This window comes from Sus scrofa, chromosome 14, assembly GCF_054392235.1.
Source record: "Sus scrofa isolate SSC_HxYL_T2T_F1_AM1 chromosome 14, Sscrofa_HxYL_maternal_Yorkshire_Landrace_v2.0, whole genome shotgun sequence".
In the NCBI taxonomy this organism is placed as follows: Eukaryota; Metazoa; Chordata; class Mammalia; order Artiodactyla; family Suidae; genus Sus; species Sus scrofa.
Window position 1 is genome coordinate 52,832,372 of NC_139396.1, and position 23,506 is coordinate 52,855,877.

The 23,506-nt window shown below is 37.1% G+C and overlaps 1 protein-coding gene across 18 annotated transcripts in view; it reads left to right on the forward strand.

Annotated features, from left to right (window-relative positions):
• The window catches only part of IFT81 (intraflagellar transport 81), a 299,226-nt gene that overhangs the window by 240,231 nt on the left and 35,489 nt on the right, over window positions 1-23,506 (forward strand). For 10 of the 18 annotated variants that reach the window (XM_084996213.1, XM_084996212.1, XM_084996216.1 and 7 more), the window contains 2 exons: window positions 952-997; window positions 6,946-7,675. In XM_084996213.1, coding sequence (XP_084852339.1) covers window positions 952-997; window positions 6,946-7,128 — 229 coding nt within the window. In that variant the 3' untranslated portion in view covers window positions 7,129-7,675. Of the gene's footprint in view, window positions 1-951; window positions 998-6,945; window positions 7,676-23,506 lie in introns of those variants that run through there. The other 8 variants (XR_014827279.1, XR_014827280.1, XR_014827281.1 and 5 more) reach the window with 1 other exon arrangement.

Below are 23,506 nucleotides of genomic sequence, written 5' to 3' on the forward strand. Positions count from 1 at the left end.
CACTTTAAATTTTACTTTTTGTCTTATGTAATATAAAAATCTAATTATATTTTGTTTAAAAAACACAATACTGTTATTTGTATTTTTGTTTTTGCATTAAAAATTTGTAGGTTTTTTAGCCTAAAAAGAAATACCTATAAAAACAAAAAGTAACCATTATCAAGTGTGGTACACAAGAATTGAATATTGTCCACATTGCCATGCCTCACAAATGTCTACTGTTAATATTTTGGTATATATTATCCCATATTCTTTTCCCATACTTTTATTAATATATCTATATGTGCGTGTACACATAAAAAATTAAACTACATATACAGTTTTTTTCTTAATAATTTATCTAGAAGTCTTTCAACTTTAGTATTAATAGATCTACCTCATTCTTTTTTTTTTACAACTCTGTATTATTCCTTTGAATGGATGTACTACAATCTATTTAAACATCCCTATCTATCAATATTAAGTTGGTTGTAGTTTTTCACTATTATAAGCAGTGGTGAGATAAATATTTTTGCTTTTATCTTTTTTAAATTATGAGAGTTTTTCTGTAGGATAACTTCCTAGAAATTGGGTTGCAGGGTTAGATGCTATTTAATGTTTATTTAAAATGTGTATCTTTTCTCCCTTCTGCAAATCTTTTCAAAAACAAAAGCAATTTAAGCAAATTGGGTTACCATTGTTTGAAGTGTAGATTAACTAGAAATAGTACTTAACATTTTCATTCTCTTAATTTCTTAAGGGATATTTTGCCTTGTTTCTTCCTTATATTACTATTTATTAAATGAACTGACTAAAGATGGAAAAAAGGAGTGTTTGATAATGGGTTTCATTCTGACTCCAGTACTCTAAACTGTATTGTCTAATATATTTAGATAGATGTGTTAGTTTATAATTTAGTTGTATTATCAAATCAACTGAAATGTGAACTAAATCATTATGTTGACTCCCTAGGGAACAATATACCAAAAATATTACTGAACAAGAAAACCTTGGAAAGGTAAGAATATATTATTATTTTTTAAAATGTGTCTAATTCAGGCTTTCAGGACATGGTTATGCCATTGCCTTTTTTTTAAGGTTGTAGTATAGTTTTCAAGAGGAAATTAGAACCTTCTTATTCACTTTCTTTTTTTATGGAGATTTTTTTTCTTTATTAAACTTAAGACTTGGGTACATCAAATAAAATCAATTTGGGGGAGAAAAGAACCAAAACCCACAATAGAAAAAAAAAAATTTAACACTGTCTGGGCTGTATCAGAACCCAGAGAATATATTATTTTAATTAAAAAATTCTAGGTGCTTTATAATTGACCTTTTGATACAAAATGACCAATTAAATTTGCAATTTGTGGTTCTTGGTACTGAGGTCCATAGGACAAGCTACAAAGTCTTCAAACCTCAAACTGAACTCCATGAGGGTTTATTTGGCCTTTGAATTGGTGTATCCTTGTCTAAGAGGTAGCAGCAGCAACAGTGCCCACCTTCGAGGCAGCTTCTTATTCCCTTTCAAAGATGAAGACTCTTCCTTAGGAATTTAGTTTTATAAAAGTGAAGGCATATGAATTTGGTGGGGGAGGTGGAATGGGCAAAATCTAGTTTTAAAGAACAAAGAGTTCATATATAACAAGCAAAAACCCCATAGGTAGTGAAGTTTTAGGTTATTTGCAGGTATCTCTTTATAAAATTGTCCATTTATTGTATTTAATAAACACAAAGCTTTTACTGTGAGCCAGGGGCTGGTCTAAATCCTTTGCAAACATTTATTCAATTAATACAAATAATCAAAATACTTAAGATATTCACTCCCTACCTGCCAGTCTTATGTGAAGGTTACTGAAAGTAGGAGTGTAAGACTGAGTCTCATTTTCTCAGTTCTTTGAGCCAGTCCTATTAGAAGAGGTAGTAGACAGTAAGGGCCTTGACCATCAGGACTCAAATGATTGATTTTCATAATTGACTTCAGAAAGCATTATTTGACAGTCATTATAAAGATACCAGCTCTGTCATTCTTTTTTTTTTTTTTTCCTTAAGATCTGTATTTATCAGCACCAAGTCATTAAGTATACTGGCTTCAGACCTAAGTTTGTGGTTCTAGGGAAAATCCTTAACCATTTTGGAATTCATTTCCTCCTATTTAAACTGAAATAGGTACACTAAAAATTTTAAATAAATAACTGCACGAGTTCTAAGATCATCTTCAATAATTTTAAGTTCATCCTTCACTATATACCATTTTATCTGTACTTAGTTTCACTATTAAAAATTGATGTTTCTTATAAGTTTTTCTAATAGGGGTGGCAAGTTTGTAGCATTATAGTTAGGAATTGTTAGCTGCGGGGTTTTTTTTTTTTAATATTGATTACATATGGATGTTTAGGAGTTCCTGGTGCTAAACAGGATCCAGCATTCTCACTGCTGTGGCTCAGGTCACGGCTGTGGTGCAAATTCCATCCCTGGCCTGGGAATTTCTTTATGCTGTGGGCACAGCCAAATAAATAAATATATATATATATATATATATATATATATATATATATATATATGTCTAATTTCAGTGTTCAAATATTTTGAGTCTGTAACCTGGAAATGATTATTTATATATGTATTTTTTATTATAGTTGATTTACAATGTTCTGTCAATTACTGCTGTACAATACAGTGACCCAGTTTACACACACACACACACACACACACACACGTTCTTTTTCTCACATTATCCTCCATCATATCCCATCATAAGAGATGAGATATTGTTCCCTGTGCTATATCATTGCTTATCCACTCCATATTTATGTATTTATAATACATAGATATAAGCTTATCTATTCCAAAAGTACAACTGAGAAATATGGCTTTGTTTTAGTCTCAATGCATTGTACAATTTAGCTGATGGCAAGATTATCCATTCTTACTTAATTTTTTCATTTGAATCATTATTAAAAAACTCACATGGGAGTTCCCACTATGACACTGGGTTAAGAATCCAACTATAGCAGCTTAGGTCACTGCAGTGGTGCAGGTTCAATCCCCAACCCAGCACAGTGTGTTAAAGAATCTGGCATTGCCACAGCTGTGGCATAGGTCACAGCTGCAGCTTGGATTCAGTCCCTGGCCTGAGAACTTCCATGTGCTGCTAGTGCAGGCATAAAAATAAAAAAATACATTTATCTGTTTTTACATAAAAGCTGAATTAGCTCCCATAAACCTGTAAGTAATATACTAAAGGTGAACTTCAAAATAACAAATAATATAGAAAGCAATGGAGTAATTGCTAAACTTTTTAAAAATATTTAAAAGAAACTTAAAAAAAAGCTTTATTATGAAAAGTTTCAAGCTTATATAAAAAGTAGAGGAAATAATGTAAAGAATTCATGTATAACCATTACCTATCTTCTTTTTTTTTTTTTTTTTTTTTTTTCTTTTTAGGGTTGCACTTGCAGCAAATGGAAGTTCCCAGGCTAGGGGTTGAATCAGAGCTGCTGTTGCCGGCCTGTGCCCCCCCCCAAAAAAAGACTAAAAGACCAGTACTTGGGAAGCATATTTCATAAGTGTTAGTATGTACTTCTATCAGGAGGCTTTCTTTTTGTAATGTAGGCAGCCATTGAAAATTACTTCCTTAATCCATTAATTCATTAGAGGTTGCAGAACGTCATATTCTAATTATGTTGTTCCTTCATTTATTGGCTGGAATAGTTCTGTTAAGAGCAACTTCTAATCAACTCTTCAGTTACACTAAAGTACAATTCATATAGGAAAGGCAGAATGACTGCTTAATTTGATTATTACTAGTTTTCAAAATGATGAATTTTTTTTTAGTCATCCTTCAGGTATCTTTATGACTCCTAGATTTAACATATTTGATATGTTTCAGTCTTTTACAATTATTATTTCTATCTGGTCTCAAGCTGTCCCATGCTTGGCCAGAGGAAGCCTCTTGAAATCCACTCCTGATTTGAATCCTTTTGAAATAATCCTACTAGGCTTTGATGGCTTTTTTATTTTCTGGGATGACAAAATGTTCCAGGCTCATTTTGCACATTTCTTGTCCCAAACCTGGAATCAGCCGTATCTATAAAAAAGAGTGTTCATCTGTTTCTTTTATATGAATTGTGGGTACATGTTCATCATATTAATGTGCATAAGTAAAAAAGGAGAAGAAACATTAAAGCTGATTTTTATCAGAGAAATTGCGAGTTACATATATCTTATTCCATTTATGAGATGGCATGCTATGTTCAAAAGGAAAAAAATTTTCAAGTTTGAAAGTATGTATTTGAAACAAGTTGTACATTCATTTGTACAGTATTTTTACTTGAGATTTTGAGGGCTCTTAGGACTTAGTATGATTGTCAATAATTGACTTTCATCCAGATATTTCATAAGTTATGTACTTTTTATATGAAAATATTGTTTCATTTGTTTTGAAAATTATCTGGATGGATGCTCTGTGTAGAGAAATATTTATCAAACCTTGGATCCTTTCAAAGACCCAAAACTTAATTGCTAAATATGATTAAAGATTATTCTTTCCCCTTCCAGTGTAGTGTTTTATTTTAGGATCTTTGGGGAAAATAGTATCTGCATTCTGACATCAAGCATGTTTCAGCAAAATGAGCATTAATTAGCTCATTCCCCAGTTATCAGACTGTGTCATTTAAGAAACAAGCTTCTTGATCCTCTCACTCCTAGAGTAGATCTAAATTTTCAAGGCAGACACAGAACAGACCTAGGCTCTCAAAGTGACAATAGCCTAAGCCTTCCAAACCAGCCAAGACTGGACATCCACAGGCCTCCTCAGGCCAACTGAATTTCTGAAATTAGACCAAGCCATAGTGCTGTAATTCACACTATCGTATGCTAGAATTTGCCTTATCAAGTGTTATAGAATGTTGTACTGAAAGTTGTAACTTTCCCCTTCCTATACCACCTCATCCTTTAAAAAATAATAAAACCTGGAGTTCCTGGTGGCTTAGTGGGTTAAGTATCCCAGCATTGTCACTGTGGTAGCTCAAGTCACTGCTGTGACACAGGTTCAGTCCCTGTCCCAGGAACTTCTACATGCTGCAGGCATAGCCAAACTACTAACTAACTAAATAGATAAATCTTTATTAAGTGACAGTAATATTAAAAATAAATTATAGGAAGTTCCTATCATGACACAGTTAAAACGAATCTGACTAGGAGCCATGAGGTTGCGGGTTCAATCTCTGGCCTTGCTCAGTGGGTTAAAGATCCAGCGTTGTCATGAGCTGTGGTGTAGGTCGCAGATGCAGCTTGGATCTGGCATTGCTGTGGCTCTGGTGTAGGCCGGTGACTACAGGTCCTATTAGACCCCTAGCCTGAGAACCTCCATATGCCGAGGGTGCAGCCCTAACAGGACCAAAAGACAGTAAATAAATAAATAAATAAATAAATAATAAAGTCAGTTGTGTTCATAAAGTTAAAAGTTTCAAGCATACATGGTTATGAAGCAAATTATATTTGCTGTTTCTGATACAAACAGTGCCCAAATCCTGTTTTTGTTTCTTTAAATAACTTTTATAGGTTGTTAGAATTTTTTACGAAGAAATTATTCCAATAAGAAAAGTTACAGTTAAGTAGTACCTTAGTCTTAAAATTGTGCTCAATAGTCTTTGTTTTCATTTATGAGGATAAAAATATTGGTTATAAGATTTATTTGTAACATAGGCTTAACTAGATATATTTGCATGCCAGGTATTGTGTCCAGAATCAGCTGGTTATATTTAAATTATATTTTCTTAATTCCATTTTGTTTCCTATTTCTATCTACTGTTAACTTTGCTTTCATTAACCATAGGTAGGGAGGGCAATCTTTAGTAGGTGGTTTGAATCTGGCCTCTGTTTAGCTTAGCCTTTTTGTCTGGGCAAGTACCAACCACCAGCCTTCTCACTTGTGTCCTGAGATCAACTATTAGATCAGTCATGTATACTGAAAGGGGAAAAGATGGGGATGTTCCTGTGCATTCCTTTTCTGTACGTTTGCTTATTTTTCTGTCCTTCTTGGTGATTTCTCACACTCTGTGTTAGTATATGTATTCCTGTCACACTGTGTTTCCTTATGTGTGTACTGTCATTTCTGTTTTTCTCTTCTTTCCTTCGTTTTCTTTCCCTGATTGTCTGTGACTTTATGCCACCCCTTCTTTACATCACCCTTTCTCAATTTGCCAGAATGTAGAACCAAAGTAGTTCTACAAAGTAGTTGTGCAGTTTATTGAAAAATTTTTCTTATTCCTGTTTGTAATTTTAGAGTAGGTAAGTAGAAAAGTTTTAGCAGGTGGAACTATATAGGTTATTAGTAACAAAAACAACTCTGATAAGGAATTGGAACTTTTTAGAAAACTACTAGACCTTCTCCCTGAGAAATATTTGCATATAATTTGATTTATTTTGTCATAAAGCACACCTTACCTTAGAACATACTAAGGACTGATTCAGGAAAGAATACAATATTTAATAATAATATATAACAATCACATATTTCCATATCTGTTATGTGGAAAAAATAATCTTATAAAGCAGATTCTTTTATAATTATCCATTGTTATTAGCCTTGATTGACAATTGAGAAAACTGCTTTCCAGGGAAATTAAGGGTCTTCCTTACAGCTAGTCACAAAGCCCGAGTTGGAACTCCAAAATCTGTATTTGTTTATTCACTGTGATACTGCTCTACTTTCATTATTCCTTTTAGTTTTCCTCCTTCCTTTCTCTTATATTTTCCTCTTCTTTTTAAGTTTAAACTGTCCTAGCTCTATCATAAATTGAATTAACTTTTATCATGTTGGTTTTTGTATATCATAGGAGAACCCTTTTTAGCTCTTCTTCATCAAATGTACAAAGCCTGACATATTCTTCTGATTAGAGCAATAGAATTTAATCCCTGTGAGTGAGATTTAATTATTTTTGATTTTTTTTTTAATGATAGAAACTCCGGGAAAAACAAAAAGCTGTACGAGAAAGTCATGGTCCAAATATGAAACAAGCAAAAATGTGGCGTGATTTTGAACAGTTGATGGAATGTAAGAAACAGTGCTTTCTGAAACAACAAAGCCAAACTTCCATTGGTCAGGTAATTCAGGAGGGAGGAGAGGACCGGCTGATCCTCTGAGTTCATGTGTCATCAGTTGGGGTTTTAGGCGATATTGCTAGCTATAAGCATAATTCCATGGTGTACTTCTTTTCTTGAAAGTGATTTGTACAACGTCTTGGTTTCATATTAGCCATTCCCTATTAACTTTTCTTGGAAAATAATGTTAAGATAGTTTTAGGTTTTAAAAGTTTTTTAATAAGAAAAAGGAGTTTTTATTATTTTGCTTAGTTTAGACATCAGTGGTGTCTTCTGAGTTTTATGAGGCAGGACACTGAGTTTACTATGTGTAAATGTAAGCATATGTCCATTAAGAAGCATGTAGGGTTTTTTTAATGTAATATCCCAATAGCTTAATGTTTTTTCTTAATCTTTTTTTAACTTTAGAGGAATCTTTTAGGAACTATTATCTCTTGTTTTGAAGAAACATTTATCTGAAGTTCAGCAATTTCCTACAGTTTCACTTCAGTTTCTTTTTCTTCTGTAAAATTCAAGAAAATTTAAAATTTTAAATAACGTATTTGTTCTATTTGTATTGTGAAAAGGCAAATAAAACTTGGTGCACATATCATGGCTACTTTTTAAATTTTTATATAGTGTCAAATTTTATTCTTCTTTAAGTAAGTATTCATGTTATGTGTTGTATTAAAGTTAAGGATTATTACTTATTTTCACCAAAAAACTAATATAGGATATAGGTCTTGAAGGCTTACCATTCTAAACATAAGAAATTGTTGAAGTGCCTCCAATCTACTTCATTTGAGCAAGGTACTTGAAGTTTTTTTGATTTTTCCGTAAAGAAAGATACTAAATTCATATTCCACACTTTACCTCATTTCAGTTTCAGTATAGTTTTTCAAAGTGTCTTTCCTTTAGATTTGAAAACTCACATTTCAAATTGTTAGCATGTCCATCTGGGTTATTTCTTTTTAGCTCTCCTGGGGGAAAAAAAAAAAACATTTTAATTAATAAAGTTGTTTCTACCTGTGCAAAATATACAAACTTGATTAATAGCCTTGGATCTCTTTGTTCCCAAATGTGTTCTATTCAGTTTTTGTTAGAAAGCTTCTTTTGTGTAATGAAAGAAACTTCTTAGTATGGAGATTATTTGTAATTCCAGGAGATATTGCAAAAAGAGATAGAATCTATTAGAGTATGGAAGAATTTACCAGGAAAGCATAGAAAGAAACGTCTTTTAACATATTTTAAGAAAAAAAGAATTTCTTGGGAGTTCCCGTCGTGGCGCAGTGGTTAACGAATCCGACTAGGAACCATGAGGTTGCGGGTTCGGTCCCTGCCCTTGCTCAGTGGGTTAACGATCCGGCGTTGCTGTGAGCTGTGGTGTAGGTTGCAGACGTGGCTCGGATCCCGCGTTGCTGTGGCTCTGGCATAGGCTGGTGGCTACAGCTCCGATTCAACCCCTAGCCTGGGAACCTCCATATGCCGTGGGAGCGGCCCAAGAAATAGCAACAACAACAAAAGACAAAAAGACAAAAGACAAAAAAAAGAAAAAAAGAATTTCTTAATTCTTAAGAATTAAGTGTTTATTAAGTGGTTTGAATGTGGTCCTCACCGTACTCATTTGTCCTCAGCTACTTACTTAGGCAAATATCAATTAACAGCATTCTCATTTGTATCCTTAGATCAACTGTTAGATCAAGTGTATACGGAAAGAGGAAAGGCGAGGAGTTCCTGTTGTGGCTCAATGGGTTAAGAACCTGACATAGGAGTTCCCGTTGTGGCTCAGTGGTTAACGGATCCAACTAGGAACCATGAGGTTGCGGGTTCGATCCCTGGCCTTGCTCAGTGGATTGAGGATCCGGCATTGCCGTGAGCTGTAGTGTAGGTTGCAGACGCGGCTTGGGTCCCGGGTTGCTGTGGCTCTGGCGTAGGCCAGCGGCTACAGCTCCGATTCGACCCCTAGCCTGGGAATCTCCATATGCCGTGGGAGCGGCCCAAGAAATGGCAAAAAGACCAAAAAAAAAAAAAAACCTGACATAGTGTCCATGAGGATGTGGGTTTGATCCCTGGCCTGGCTCAGTGGGTTAAGGATCCAGCATTGCTACAATCTGCAGTGTAGGTCACAGGTCGCAGGTCACAGGTCGAAGATGCAGTTCGGATCTGGCATTGCCGTGGCTGTGGTGTAGGCCAGCAGCTACAGCTCCAATTTGACCCCTAGGAACTTTCATATGCCACAAGTGTAGCCATAAGAAAAATAAATAAATAAATTTTAAAATATGTAAATAAAAGAGGAAAGGCTATATTCCGTGTGGAAACAAACCCTTCTTGATTCAAAAATCAGTTTTTGGGAGTTCCCATTGTGGCTCAGTGGTTAACGAATCTGACTAGGAACCATGAGGTTGCGGGTTCGATCCCCGGCCTTGCTCAGTGGGTTAAGGATCCAGTGTTGCTGTGGCTGTGGTGTAGGCCGTTGGCTGTGCCTCTGATTGGACCCCTTGCCTGGGAACCTCCATATGCTGCAGGGTGTGGCCTTAGAAAAGACAAAACAAAAGACAAAAAAAAAATCAGTTTTTGAACATTGAAGTAGATGTATTTGGTTTTGGAGGGTTTTTTGGCTACACCCCACCATGCGGAAGTTCCTGGGCCAGGAATCAAACCTGCGCCATAGCAGTGACCTGACAATGCCAGGTCCTTAACTCACTGTATAAGAGAACTCTGAGGTAAATGTATTTGTTTAGTGTTGGCTACTGGCTTGTTGTTTTTAAGCCAGTAAGTGATGTTCCTTTAACCAGAGTATATGAATTCCTTTACAAATACTTGAAAAAGACTAGATACTCTTCCCAGAAACAGCACTTTATTCCCTAAAGGAACTTCAGTTTATAAGATTATAAAGCCTAGTGATTAGTTTTTTCAGCCTTCACTGTCTTTGGTGCTCTTCTCTTAATTTAAAAAAATTTTAATGACAGATACGCCAAGGAATGCTTATAATTCTGATTTGATTATTGCTTGCCATCTTTATTCCACACAGAAAGAGTATGTGGATTAAACACTATGGTAACTCCAAAATTACTTTATTAACTGAAGCAGAACATCGTTATTACTTCAAGAAAAGCAAATTGGAAAAAAAAAAAAAAAGCCCTAAAAGTACAGAGTTATTTATAGTTTTTATGTAACATTGGACATTTAGTAATGCAACTTAATAGGCTTTGTACAGTGTCTTTCCACTCATTTCATGATTCGATTGGAACATTGCAAAGCTTTGACTAACTCTGACAGTTTTTGACAGGTGGCACTTACAGAAGAAGAGCTTATTACATTTTTCCTTCAGGATTGATACTCTAGCTGGCTAATTGATGAGAGTACTTAATTGTTTTGGAAAATAATCTGTCTTGCACATAATGGCCCAAGTAAAGGAGAAAATGTAGCCTGTGAAATATGCTTCTGTGTTCACAGATTTTCTCCTCCTAGGATCCAGTGTTGCCAACTGTTGCATGAGACTGACTTAAACTGTAAATTTCAAAAGGCCACTGCTTATCTTACTTTCTGTATTAGTTAAGGACATAATCCAACTTTAAAGGTTATCCTTTGAGAAGAATCTTATAATACAAGATAATGTCTTTTCGGTTATAAATCTATTAACAACTCAGTCCAACATCATGTATTTTCCAGGTCCAGAAAATGTAGCAGAATGCTCTTAGAACATTGTTTAAAGACCTGTGGAAATTAAACCAGATCTCAGGAAATTATAGAATATTTAACTTTCTTCTTTAGATTAATACTTTGTATCATTTTGCTTTAATGCAGCAGTGAACAATAATAAAAGAAGCCATTTCATTAAACTATCAAATAATTAGTTTATGTAACATACAGTTTTTTTGGAAAATTTTAAGCTCTGCATTTTCCAAGTGAAATTCTAAAGCTTTTATGCAACACGATACAGAGCACTTTTTGGTAATTTGAATAAGAGACTGAATATGTTGCTCAAACTAAAAATATATAAATTTGCAGAATTCTGAATTGAATTTGAAACTATGCACAAATGAATAGCTTGCCAGAGCTACCTTTGTACTGAAATAAAATTTGTATTGAAAAATGGCTTCATATGGATGTGTGTGTCTTATAGAAACTTCCTTGTCTTACACAGGCCTTCTCCCAACGTTAGTGACTAATGAGTGTGAATCAAAGACTTGTTTCTACAAAAGGTTCTAGGTGCTTACATCATTCCTTTTGAGTGGCATGGAGTGTTTGGCCCTAGGGGGTGGGTAAGTTAACCCCCCAATAATTAACTTTCCTTAAACTGGGTTGTTATTGATAACGTCTCCAATGTTGTAGTAAAGGTGAGATCTAGATTGTGCATATAATGAATCCTGTTTTAAACAATCCATGGCAGCCAGGAAGAGAAATAAAGTTAAAGTTGCCCTTTTATTAAATATGTGATTATTTCTCTCCTCAGGAGAAGCTACTGGCTTAGCTCCTCCTCTCTTTCCTTTTAATGAGAGCAGTTTAATTACAGCTGTTTGATGTCCAGCAACCAGCCATGAGGTGAATGTTTTGTCTGAGGAGAAAAGAGAGGGATCCTTTAAAGTCATCTATATATTGTCTTTGACCCTTCTGCCTTAAGGCAGTCTTTAAAAAAGAAAGTTATTTGTAACTGTTGTGCAGTCTCATCCTGTCCTTGCAAAAGGAATCAAAAACTAAAACACAAAATCCAAACAAACATTTTTTTAAAGATGGACAAAATATGCTTTCTGCTCCCATGCTCCCTCTTTTGGCAAACTGTAAGTACTTTCTCAGCAAACACTGATAATTTCAGTTTCCTTTCTAGAATTGCTGAGAGACTTGAGTCACGGAACTTGGTTTACTGCTATGGAAATTCACTATTCAGAACACAGAGGAGACTAAAGATCTCTGTTTTTCAGTGAAAGTCTTTGTTTCTGCCTCACTTCAGAGTGTTAACTAATGGCAGGTTCCTGGCAAGACTGCTGCTTTAGCACTGCCCATGATAACCTGGTAAAGTCATAGAATTTTGGAGTTTGAAAGGAACCTCAGAATGATTCGTGTAATCATTCATTAGATCTGTTGGAACCTTTGAGGGATCTCTTTCAACCTCTACACAGTCAGAAATCAATACAGTAGTGCCTGTAGCAACTTGCTTTCCAGCCTCAGTAGATAACCGCAGTGCAGCTCACTCCTCACGAGGGAGCCTGTTCCACTGTTAAAGACACAGCTTGATTAGTTTGTTGGTTCTAAAAGTGAAGCAGATTTACAGAGGACGGGAAAATTTTTTTAAATAGCAGTTAGGCAAAGCAAGATTGAACAAATTTTACTCCCTGAAGCTCTGTAGTCATTATAATCATGATGATGGTGAAGATGATGATGCTGGCAGCTAACTCATTATTGAACACCTAGTATGTATGAGACACTGTCCTAAGTGCTTTATGTATAGGAACCAATGTGACTCTCAAAATAACCCTATGAAGTGTAGATACTCTTATCCCCACTTTATAGATGAGGAAACTGAGGCACAGAAAAGCTTCCACAGTATTACACAGCTAATAACCATGGCAGAGCCAGAGTCTAAGACTTTAACTGCCATGTTGTCCTGCAATATGACCCATGAATATACTGGCTGTGTATATCCAGACAGGTTGATGTCCATTTATGAACTATAATATGTGTGAAATTATATTTAATGCTTCTTACAATTCTTTTTTTTAAAATGTGTTTCCTTACTGTACCTGAAGAACAAACTTAACTGCTTTTCTAAATGATTAGAAATAAACTCTACTGGAGTTCCTACTGTAAATCAGTGAGTTAAAAACCCGACTAGTATCCATGAGGATTCGGGTTCAATTTCTGGCTTCGCTCAGCAGGTTAAAGGATCTGGCATTGCCACGAGCTGTGTTGTAGGTCACAGATGCAGCTCAGATCCCACATTGCTGTGGCTGTGGTGTAGGCCAGCAACTGCAGCTCCAATTCAACCTCTAGCCTGGAAACCTCCATATGCTGCAGGAGTGGCCCTAAAAAGAAAAAGGAAAAAAAATTCTACCAATTATATGAGAGAAATATAGTAAAAATGATCATCAAGTAAATGCATCAAAGAAATGAGTAATAGGAGCTCCCTGGTAGCCTAGCAGTCAAGGATTCAACGTTGTCACTCCTGTGGTTCTGGTTACTACTATGGCATGGGTTCGATCTCTGACCTGGTGGGAAACTTCCACATGCTGCAAGTGCAGCCAAAAATAAAATTGGAGGAGCTCCCACTGTGGTGAGCAGGTTAAGGATCTGGCATTGTCTTTTCAGCAGCCTGGGTTCAATCCTTGGACAGGCACAGTGAGTTACGGATCCAGCATTGCTGCAGCTGTGGCATAGATCGCAGCTGCAGCTTGAATTCAATCCCTGGCCCAGAAACCCATATGTCACGGGTGCAGTCAAAAAAGAAAAATTAAAAAAGGAGTAATAGTTTTAGATACAGTGCAAATGGAAGCTTTGTAGATTGCAATTTAAAATTTTATCTGTGAAAGTCTTTAAATCATGTATGTCTCCTGTTGCTGGATATTTAGATTGATTCCAGTTTTTTACTTTATGAACAGCTCTGCAATGAAACTTAGAGATTTAAATTCAAGGGAGTTCCCATTGTAGCTCAGCAGTAATAAACCTGACTATTATCCTTGAGGATGCAGGTTCGATCCCTGGCCCTGTTCAGTGGGTTGAGGGTCCGGCATTGCTGTGAGCTGCGGTGTAGGTCACAGACAAGACTCAAATCCTTCATTGCTATGGTTGTAGCATAGTCTGGCAGCTGCAGCTCCAACTCGACCCCTAGCCGAGGAACTTCCCATACATGCGGCCCTAAAATAAATAAATAGATTGATTGATAGATAAATAAAAAGATTGAAATACATTACAGTGAAATTTTGCTTTTTTTTTCTTTTTGGCCATTCCCAAGGCATGCGGAAGTTCCTGGGCCAGAGATTGAACCCAAACTACAGCAGCAACCTGATCTGAAATAGTGACAATGCCAAATCCTTAAGCTGCTGTACCAGGTTATAGTACTAAATAGTTTTATGGACATTTCTTGCCTTCCTCTATGAAAATGCCAAGGCTAAACCAAAAAAAATAGCAAGGTATTACTTGATTAGGAGTTCCTTGGTGATTCAGTGGGTTAAGGATCTGATATAGTCACTGCTATGGCTCTAGTCACTGCTGTGGCATGGGTTCAATCCCTGGCCTAAGAACTTCGACATGCCATGACTATAGCCAAAAAGAAAAAGATATTACTTGATTAATTGGAGAATGAAATAAGTTCACCCATTTATTTGTATGCGAATATTTATTTTCCGTGTCTCCGACACTGTGCTAAGCGCTAAAATAGAAATGAACATGACCTGGTTTTTGCTCTCAAAGACCTCTCAGTCTAAAAAACTCCAGTATTAAGTAGCAAAAATAAAACTGTTTTATGTATAGAACAAGGAGCTCAGAGGAAGAAGCAATTAATTCTGATGTGGAGGATTGAGGAAAGATTAATGAAGAGGTAGGACTTAAATGGGATTTGTAAGAATGAGTTAAGATTTTGATAGGCATATGAAAGGTAGAAGACAAAGGCATTTAAGGACATGGCCTGTTCAGAAAATGGCAAGAAGTCTAGGATGGCTCAGAAGTTACCCAGTTGCATGGGGCCAGAAGATGGAGTTCCCATTGTGCCAAGCTCTTGTGCTAGGTAATTTGATGTGTTGGGCTCTTAGCTAGACTCTATGTAAAGGTACAGTACAAGTATAAGACATGGCCCCTGTCATTAACAGGACTAACAATACATTAAACAACAGCAAATATATCAAATCCTAATAACCAAGTGCTAAATTTTGTAGTGCTCTCAAAGTTCAATCAAAACAGAGATCTAGGATCTTCCCCTTGTGGCTCAGCAGAAACGAGTCTGACTAGTATCCATGAGGACACAGGTTCGATCCCTGGGCTCACTCAGTGGGTTAAGGATCCGTGTTACCGTGAACTGTGGTGTAGGTTGCAGACGCAGCTTGAATCCTCTGTGGCTGTGGTGTAGGCTGGTGGCTACAGCTCTGATTCAACCCCTCGACTGGGAACCTCCGTATGCCGCAGGTGTGGCCCTAAAAAAACAAAAACAAAACAAAAAAAAATGAACAGACAAACCTGAGATCTAGAGAGTTCCCGTTGTGGCTCAGTGAGTTACGAACCCAACTAGTATCTATGAAGGTGCAGGTTTGATCCCTGGCCTTGCTCAGTGGGTTGATGATCCAGCATTGCCGTGAGCTGTGCTAGGCCACAGAAGCAGCTTGGATCCTGCCATGCTGTGGCTGTTGCATAGGCCAGCAGCTGCAGCTCTAATTCAACCGCTAACCAGGGAGCTTCCATATGCTGCAGGTGCAGCCCTAAAAAGGAAAAGAAAAGAAAAAATATATATAAAACAGAGATCTAGGGAAGTGCCTGCTGTGGTGTGGTGGGTTGCAGAATCCATTTTCATCAGCTCTGGTTGCTGCAGAGACACAGATTCAATCCCTGGCCCAACACAGTAGGTTAAAGTATCTGGCATTGCTGCAGCTTTGGCATAGATTGCAGCTGATGCTTTGATTCCATCCCTGGCCTGAGAACTTCCATATGTTGCAGGTGTTACCATTAAAAAAAAAAAAAAAAAAAAAGATCTAGGGAAGACTGAAAGGCTAAAGGGAAGTCCAGGAGGCTTCATCAAAAAGGAAGGAATGATCTGGGCCTGGAAAGATGGGTAAAATTTGGATAGGTAAATGGAAGAACATGAGAGGACAACAGGAATGAAACCAGCAAGTAATCATTGGCCTTGTCCTGCATCCAGCTTTGTATCAAGCACATCAAGAAGGAAAAGCCATCAGTCTCCTCCTTTCAGAACTTAAAGTGTGGTTATCTAGATGAGAAATGGAACCAGCAATCAAAGCAGTTTCAGTGCTGGATTATCCAGTAGGCAAACAGATGTACCCTAATATTTGATCTTTCAGAAAATAAAGACGTTTTCGTTAGAAAAATAAAAACTGTTAGACTTCCCTGCACTTCTGTTAGGGTTTAAGGTCTCTAAAAGTTTCAACTCAGCTCTTTGGAATGGGATCAAGAGTTAGTAGTCCTTTGGGAATTCGGCAGATAAAAGCACTGTGGGGCTAGAGCATTCTGGGCAGGCTGGAGAAGGAGATGGTATAAGTTAAAACCATTCTGGAAGCATGAGTAGAATGTGGCTTAGGGAGGGAGCAAGAGCTCCATGGGGAAAATGAAGCCCCAAGAAAGGAATGCCCCGAGGTACAAGCCAGACAGGGCTGAAGAGAATAAGAGCGTTGAAGCTACAAAAGGAACTGGAAACCAAATTGCTGAAGATCTTGACCTGGTACAGTTGTCAGAGTTGTTCTTGATAACCCTGTTTCCTTTTGGACCCTTGGTGAAATGAGAGATTCACTACACTGCAGGCGATGATAAATGATCATCTCCATGAGAGACTGCTATCATGGACTAAGTTTGATTTGTTTTTTTGTGACAAAAGGGAGCAGTATAGGCAATAAGCCAGTTATTTGTTTCCTTGTATTCTGGGGAATATTTTTTACACTAACTCAAAAAGTCAACATTTATTCTTGGATTCAGTTCACAATCCATGTCATCTCATCTTATACCATCACTTCTTTGTTTCATGGCACATTTTTAGATATGTGGAAAAGATTTGATAATTCCAAGGAATTTAGCTGAGAAATAGAATATTTTAAAGTTATAGTTTTGTTGGGAAGCATTTTTATAAGTTTACGCAGTTTCCCGTATATCCAAAACAGTAAGAGAAAAAAAATCAGAGCTGGTGTTTAACAATGCTCTGTGATTTCTTTTTCTTGAGAGGAAGAGAAAGATCTCCTTTATGTTGTACTGATTGCCAAGTCGCCAAGGAGAGCCTCAGCCCTTGTAGAGACCCACTTGCTAGTGACTTGGCAGTGTCAAACAAATGTTCAACTTTTATTCTGACACTTCTTGAAGAATTTGATTGAAACTATATATGTCCAGATAACACTCAGCAAAGTGCCCTTCTTGCATTTGTTTCAAGATATATTTGGAAACAAGAGAGATGACCTTGGACTCAGCTGCTTTTCCAATTTAGGACTTCTCTCTGGGTCTACTGAATAATATTCCCCAACATTGAAAATTCAACGAATGGAAAAACATTTTTGTTACTATATGCCATAAATCCTATGATAGAGAATTTTTCCCCCAGCAATATGTTCTGCCTCTAAAAGAATGATATATTTAGACCACAAGCTCTATATTAGCTTTCTAACCATCTACTTCAAAATACATTTAGGAACACATTTGCTTTTCATCAGATGCCTTTTTATAATCTAAAGTGAGCTGTCTTTGCTTTTTAAAATATTTTAGCATCTAAGAAATAAAAAATAACAAGCAGTTAACCCTTCGCCTTTGCTTTTTGGCATTCAAAATTTGTTCTGAAGCCAGGGTTCATTGTAGCTTGATGTAAGATCTAAAAGAAGACTTTGGAGGTTCTGACTTCCCCGTCTAAGGTTATTGCCACCTGTCCAGATGACAATAGAAGTCCTACTGGTCTAACCTCAAGCCTGAAATCCAAGGTTAGCTTCCAAATGTATCTACATTTAGACCATGGAGATGGATGGTTTTAACTGTCATTAAAGTGATAGTCTTTCAGTTACCATTTTGCATATTTTGGAGGTTTAAGCAGTTCCATTTTTAATTTGTTGTCACAGTCACAGGACAAGACTTAGGTAACCTTTTTGATAAAGCAGTTTCACTTTTAAGCAAATAACTACCAGTTATAGACTGATCATTGTTCTATATGGCATATTACCAGGGATAATAACGTTTTCTATTTTCATATGGTTTCCTAAGATGTTATAGTCAATCAGAGCATTTATAGAGGTGATGATGTTGTTAGCAACAGTATCCAGCATGCAGAGTACATTAATTCCCATTAAAAGATTGTGTTACACACGTGCATACATTTAAATGCACATGTAGAAATATAAAAACACATTGTAATTTTTAAAAGGGAGCTTCCTCTCCAGGATTCCTTGTTTCTTGATTTTGAATCAAGTATTATGTCAGCTGTTAGCCACAAGGTAATTTTGAACAGATAGTCAACAGATTTTACAACTATTGCTACTTAAAAAATAAACTATTGCACCAGTGTTACTTTGCAATTTCCTAAATCAAAACTAGTGACTTTTATTTTTAATCTGACATTTACCTCTTTATAAAAAACAGGTTTTGCATGGGTGTGGCTGTCCTGTGTACATTTCCATTATTTTATTGATGCCAAACTGGAGCAGTTGCTACAGTCACCACAGTGCCCTGTTTAAGTATATAAGAGCTCATAGTACCCAAGCTAATTGACTTTATAGAATAAGTGCTAAAGTTTGCTTTTCCTCATGCCAGAGACTCCTCCAACTGTGCAAATTTTGAACTGTGCTGTTTAAAAATATAAAAAAAAGGAAAATAAGATGATATTCTGTAAAATGTTCCTAAGGTCTATAGTGCTAAAGAAAGATTTTAATGAGGGAGAAGTCTCAGAGAAAAGGTAATTTTAACTACTGCAGAGATTATTTACTTACTGTTTTCATAAAATATTACATTTCAAGTATATGGGGTTTTTTGCCTTTTTTTTTTTTTTTAAGGCCACACCCATGGCATATGGAAGTTCTCAGACTAGGGCTCAAATCAGAGCTACAGCTGCTGACCTATGCCACAGCCACAGCAATGCAGAATCTGAGCTGCATCTGCGACCTACACCGCAGCTCACAGCAACGCCAAATACTTAACCCACTGAGTGGGGCCAGGGATCAAACCCACATCTTCATGGATACAAGGATACTAGTTGGGTTTGTTTCTGCTGAGCCATAATGGGAGCTCCTCAAGTGTATGTTTTCTTTATCCTTCTTCTAAAAGCATATACAAAACTTTGAGCCAAAGAGTCAGAATGTCCCTGCATAGTTTGTGCTTATTAAGTTTGCTGTTATGTTTCAGGAGCCTTTTTCTCTCTATCCAGCTCTTATATTCTCAAGTGTTCTTAACCAAATCAGAGCATTATTGATGTTCAGTAAGTATTTGTTGTTTGAGAATTACTATCTCCCTGTGAACTTCCTAATACAGGAGAGATTTCTAGCAACTACGAAGTAAATGTATTTCTTTAAACACTTTTTATCTGTCTTCCATAGATGGAAGTCATTCCAACTCTCTTCAGATTTATACAGAATCTGGTTTATCCAAATATGTGCAGTACCATCAAATCAAGGGTTTCTTTGTTTTCTTTTTCATATGCCTAAATATCTTACCTTGATCTTTTTGTTATAGAATCCAGATGTGTTTATTTAATGAAGGCAGATCTAATATGTTCCTAGTTAAAACTCAATTTAAGGTCTTTATTTTTTTCTGTTTCTGACTTTCCATCATTTTTTTCTCCATATTTATCTGTATCATTCCCTAACTATTCAGACTTTTTTCTGATCATGTCTCAAACACACATTCTCTTGCCACTAGTAAGTTTACTTTTGGGACATTTTTCAAAATAGTTTTCATTTTTAAAAATGCATGCTGGGAGTTCCCGTCGTGGCGCAGTGGTTAACGAATCCGACCAGGAACCATGAGGTTGCGGGTTCGGTCCCTGCCCTTGCTCAGTGGGTTAACAATCCGGCGTTGCCGTGAGCTGTGGTGTAGGTTGCAGACATGGCTCGGATCCCGCATTGCTGTGGCTCTGGTGTAGGCCGGTGGCTACAGCTCCAATTCGACCCCTAGCCTGGGAACCTCCATATGCCGCGGGAGCGGCCCAAGAAATAGCAACAACAACAACGACAAAAGACAAAAAAAAAAAAAAAAAAAAAAAAATGCATGCTGTGGTGGTGATTGTATAACAGAATATACTAAAAAACGGTGAATGTGTGTATACACTAAAATCACTTTAAATCTGTGAATTGTATGGTATGTGAATTATGTCCCAATAAAGCTGTCAAAAATAAAAATACAAGCTCAGTGTAACAAAATTCAGGTAATATCAAAAAGCATTAGTTTAAAAAGATAAAAAACTCTCACCTGTCTGAGTCTTCTCACTTCTCAGAGATATTTCCACAGTTAGGTCTTTTGTTTGTTTTTGCTTTCCTTTTTTAAACTTGAGAATTTGTTTTATTGGGCAGACTTGCTGAGGATTTAAGCCTGGAGTACCGACTCTTGGATAGCTCTGAGGGGTTGCCCACAGTTATGTTTTAGAATATTCTTCCAGACATTTTAATTGCATACACAAGTAGATACATGTATTTACAACCTTTTAAAATTGTATGTAGGAGTTCCCTGTGGCACAGCAGGTTAAGGATCCAGCAGTGTCACTGCATTGTCACTGGTTCAGGTCACTGCTGTGGCACAGGTTCAGTACTTGGCAGGGGAACTTCCATATGCCAGGGGCACAGCCAAAAGTTTTTGTATGCAAAAAGGGTAATATTCACTGTTATGAACTTGCTTTTTGTATTAAACAGTAAGTTATAATCATATGTAATCTAGAGCTATCTTATTCTCTCTCTCTCTCTCTCTCTTTTTTTTTTTTTTTTGTCTTTTTGTCTTTTTAGGGCCACACCTGGGGCAAATTGAGGTTCCCAGGCTAGGCGTTGAATCAGAGCTGAAGCCGCCAGCCTACGCCACAGCCACAGCAATGCTGGATCCGAGCCACGTCTTCGACCTACATCACAGTTCACAGCAACATTAGATCTTTAACCACTGAGCGAGGCCAGGGATCGAATCCGTGTTCTTATGGATGCTAGTCAGGTTCGCTAACCGCTGAGCCACAGCAGGAACTCTGAAGAGCTATCTTATTCCTAACAGTTGCAGTGTATTCCTCCATATGGATATAATACATTTTAATTAAAAAGGTCTTTATTGAACCTTCTTCTACTTATACCTATGCATCCTTATGCAAGTATGTCTATAGCAAAAAAAAAAAAAAATCTTGGAAATAAAATTGTTGGATTCAGAAGTATGTGCAGTTAAAATTTTATATAGGTATTTTTAGATCTATAGATACTACCAAATCACCCTCCAAAAAGCTGGTGACAATTCGTAATCTCATCAGTCATGTATGACAGTGCCTAGTTGGCTATTCTCTTGCCTGTTCTAGGTATGTTAATATGATAGGTTTAAAGAATTCTTTTAGGAGTTCCCTGGTGGCCTAATGGTTAAAGGATCCAGCATTGTCACTACTGTGGCATGGGTTTGATCCCTGACCCAGAATCTTCTGCATGCCTTAGACATGGCCAAAGAGAAAATAAAGGGGGGGTTCCCGTTGTGGCTCAGCGGTTACGAATCCCACTAGTATCCATAAGGACATGGGTTTGATCCCTGGCCTTGCTCAGTGAGTTAAGCATCCAGCATTGCCATGAGCTGTGGTGTAGGTCATAGACATGGCTCAGATCCCACGTTGCTGTGGCTGTGGCACAGGCCAGCAGCTGCAGGTCCAATTTGACCCTTATCCTGGGAACTTCTATATGCTGTGGGTTTAGCCAAAAAAAAAAAAAAAAAAATTATTTTACTTTGGTTTTTTTTTTTTAATTATAACTGAGGTTGAATTTTTGGAGTTCCCATCATGGCACAGCGGAAACGAATCCAACTAGGAACCATGAGGTTGCAGGTTCGATCCCTGGCCTTGCTCAGTGGGTTAAGGATCCGGCTTTGCCGTGAGCTGTGGTCTAGGTTGCAGATGCAGCTGGGATCTGGCGTTGCTGTGACTGTGGCGTAGGCCGGCAGCTGTAGCTCCAATTAGATAGACCCCTAGCCTGGGAACCTCCATATGCCATGAGTGCAGCCCTAAAAGGGGGGGGGGCAGCAATAAGTGAGGTTGAATTTTTATGCCTTTTTTTTTTTAGTTTCTTAAATAATGTTTTTTTTCTCAAGGAGAAATCCATAACGTTAAGTGCAGAAATTTTAAATACAGAAGATAATTAAAATAACCTGTAATCTCACCACCAGAGATTATTACCAGTTATAATTTTACTTTTAGTCTTCTTTCTATGAAATTTATCTTGAAATTGTTTTTAACAAATAATGAGGGTTCACAGTTCCCGTTGTGGTGTAGCAGAAACAAATCTGACTAGGAACCACGCAGTTTAGGGTTCAATCCCTGGCCTCACTCAGTGGGTTAAGGATCTGGCATTGCCGTGAACTGTGGTATAGGTCGCAGACGCAGCTCAGATCCTGCGTTGCTGTGGCTATGGTGTAGAGTGGCAGCGGTAGCTCTGATTTGACCCCTAGCCTGGGAACTTCCATATACTGCAGGTGTGGCCCTAAAAAGCAAAAAAGGTAATAATAATAATGAGGGTTGGTAAAGGAGCTTACCTTGTATTTAAAATATGCAGTTAACAGGAGTTCCCGTTGTGGTTCAGTGGTTACCGAACCCGACTAGTAAGCGTGAGTATGCTGGTTCGATCCCTGACATCTCTCACCAGGCTAAGGATCCAGCGTTGTCGTGAGCTGTGGTGTAGGTTGAAGATGCGGCTCGAATCCTGCTTTGCTGTGGCATAGGCCGGCAGCTACATTTCCAATTCAACCCCTATCCTGGGAACCTCCATATGCCACAGGTGCAGCCCTAAAAAGACCAAAAAAAAAAAAAAAAAAAAAAAAAAAAACTTAAAATACGCAGTTTACAAAATGAGGTTATAATACAGCTACTTAGAATATTGCTTTGAGCTCTTTTAATCAAGGTGCTGTATAAATATTAGTGAACTGAGCTCCCCTCTGCCAAGCTTTTGGGATCAGCTAGTGGAAAAATCATTAGCATTCTTTCCTTGACACTGTCCTGTCACTAACAGGGCTCAAACTGGATGAGATTTCCTAGGAGCCAACAGATTTCTTGGTGGAGAAGCTCAATAATCTTTTCATGGCATGAAAGAGGAATCCCGTACCTTAAAGAACAAACTCATTTCCTTTAAATATATGTATATAAATGAATATGTATGTGTAAATATACATTTGTATTATATATGTTTATGTGTGCATATATAATCATTATTCTCTCAGACACACACATGAAACAGGATATGAGATTAGTGAGCAGGATAAGATTAGTAAACAGGATAAGAACCTTCAGAAAATGTAGTAGACTCCTGGGGAACAGTAAAACGGTTAACATATACATCAGCCATTTAAAGACACAAGTCGTGTATGGTAATCATATGTATCCTTATCTGATTCTCCTTTTGGACTCTAAGAGCGTGGAATGAAGAACTGGCTTCTGTTCACAGTTGCATTTCCTGTGCCTACTTGCACATAGGTGCCTTTGATCAATAAATACTAGTTAAATGAATAATGAGTGAATGAAAGTAGAATGGTGTGACCTTGAGTAAGTCACCTAATTGTTTTGGACCTCAATTTTTTTCTTGGACAACAAAGAATTATTGAAAGGATC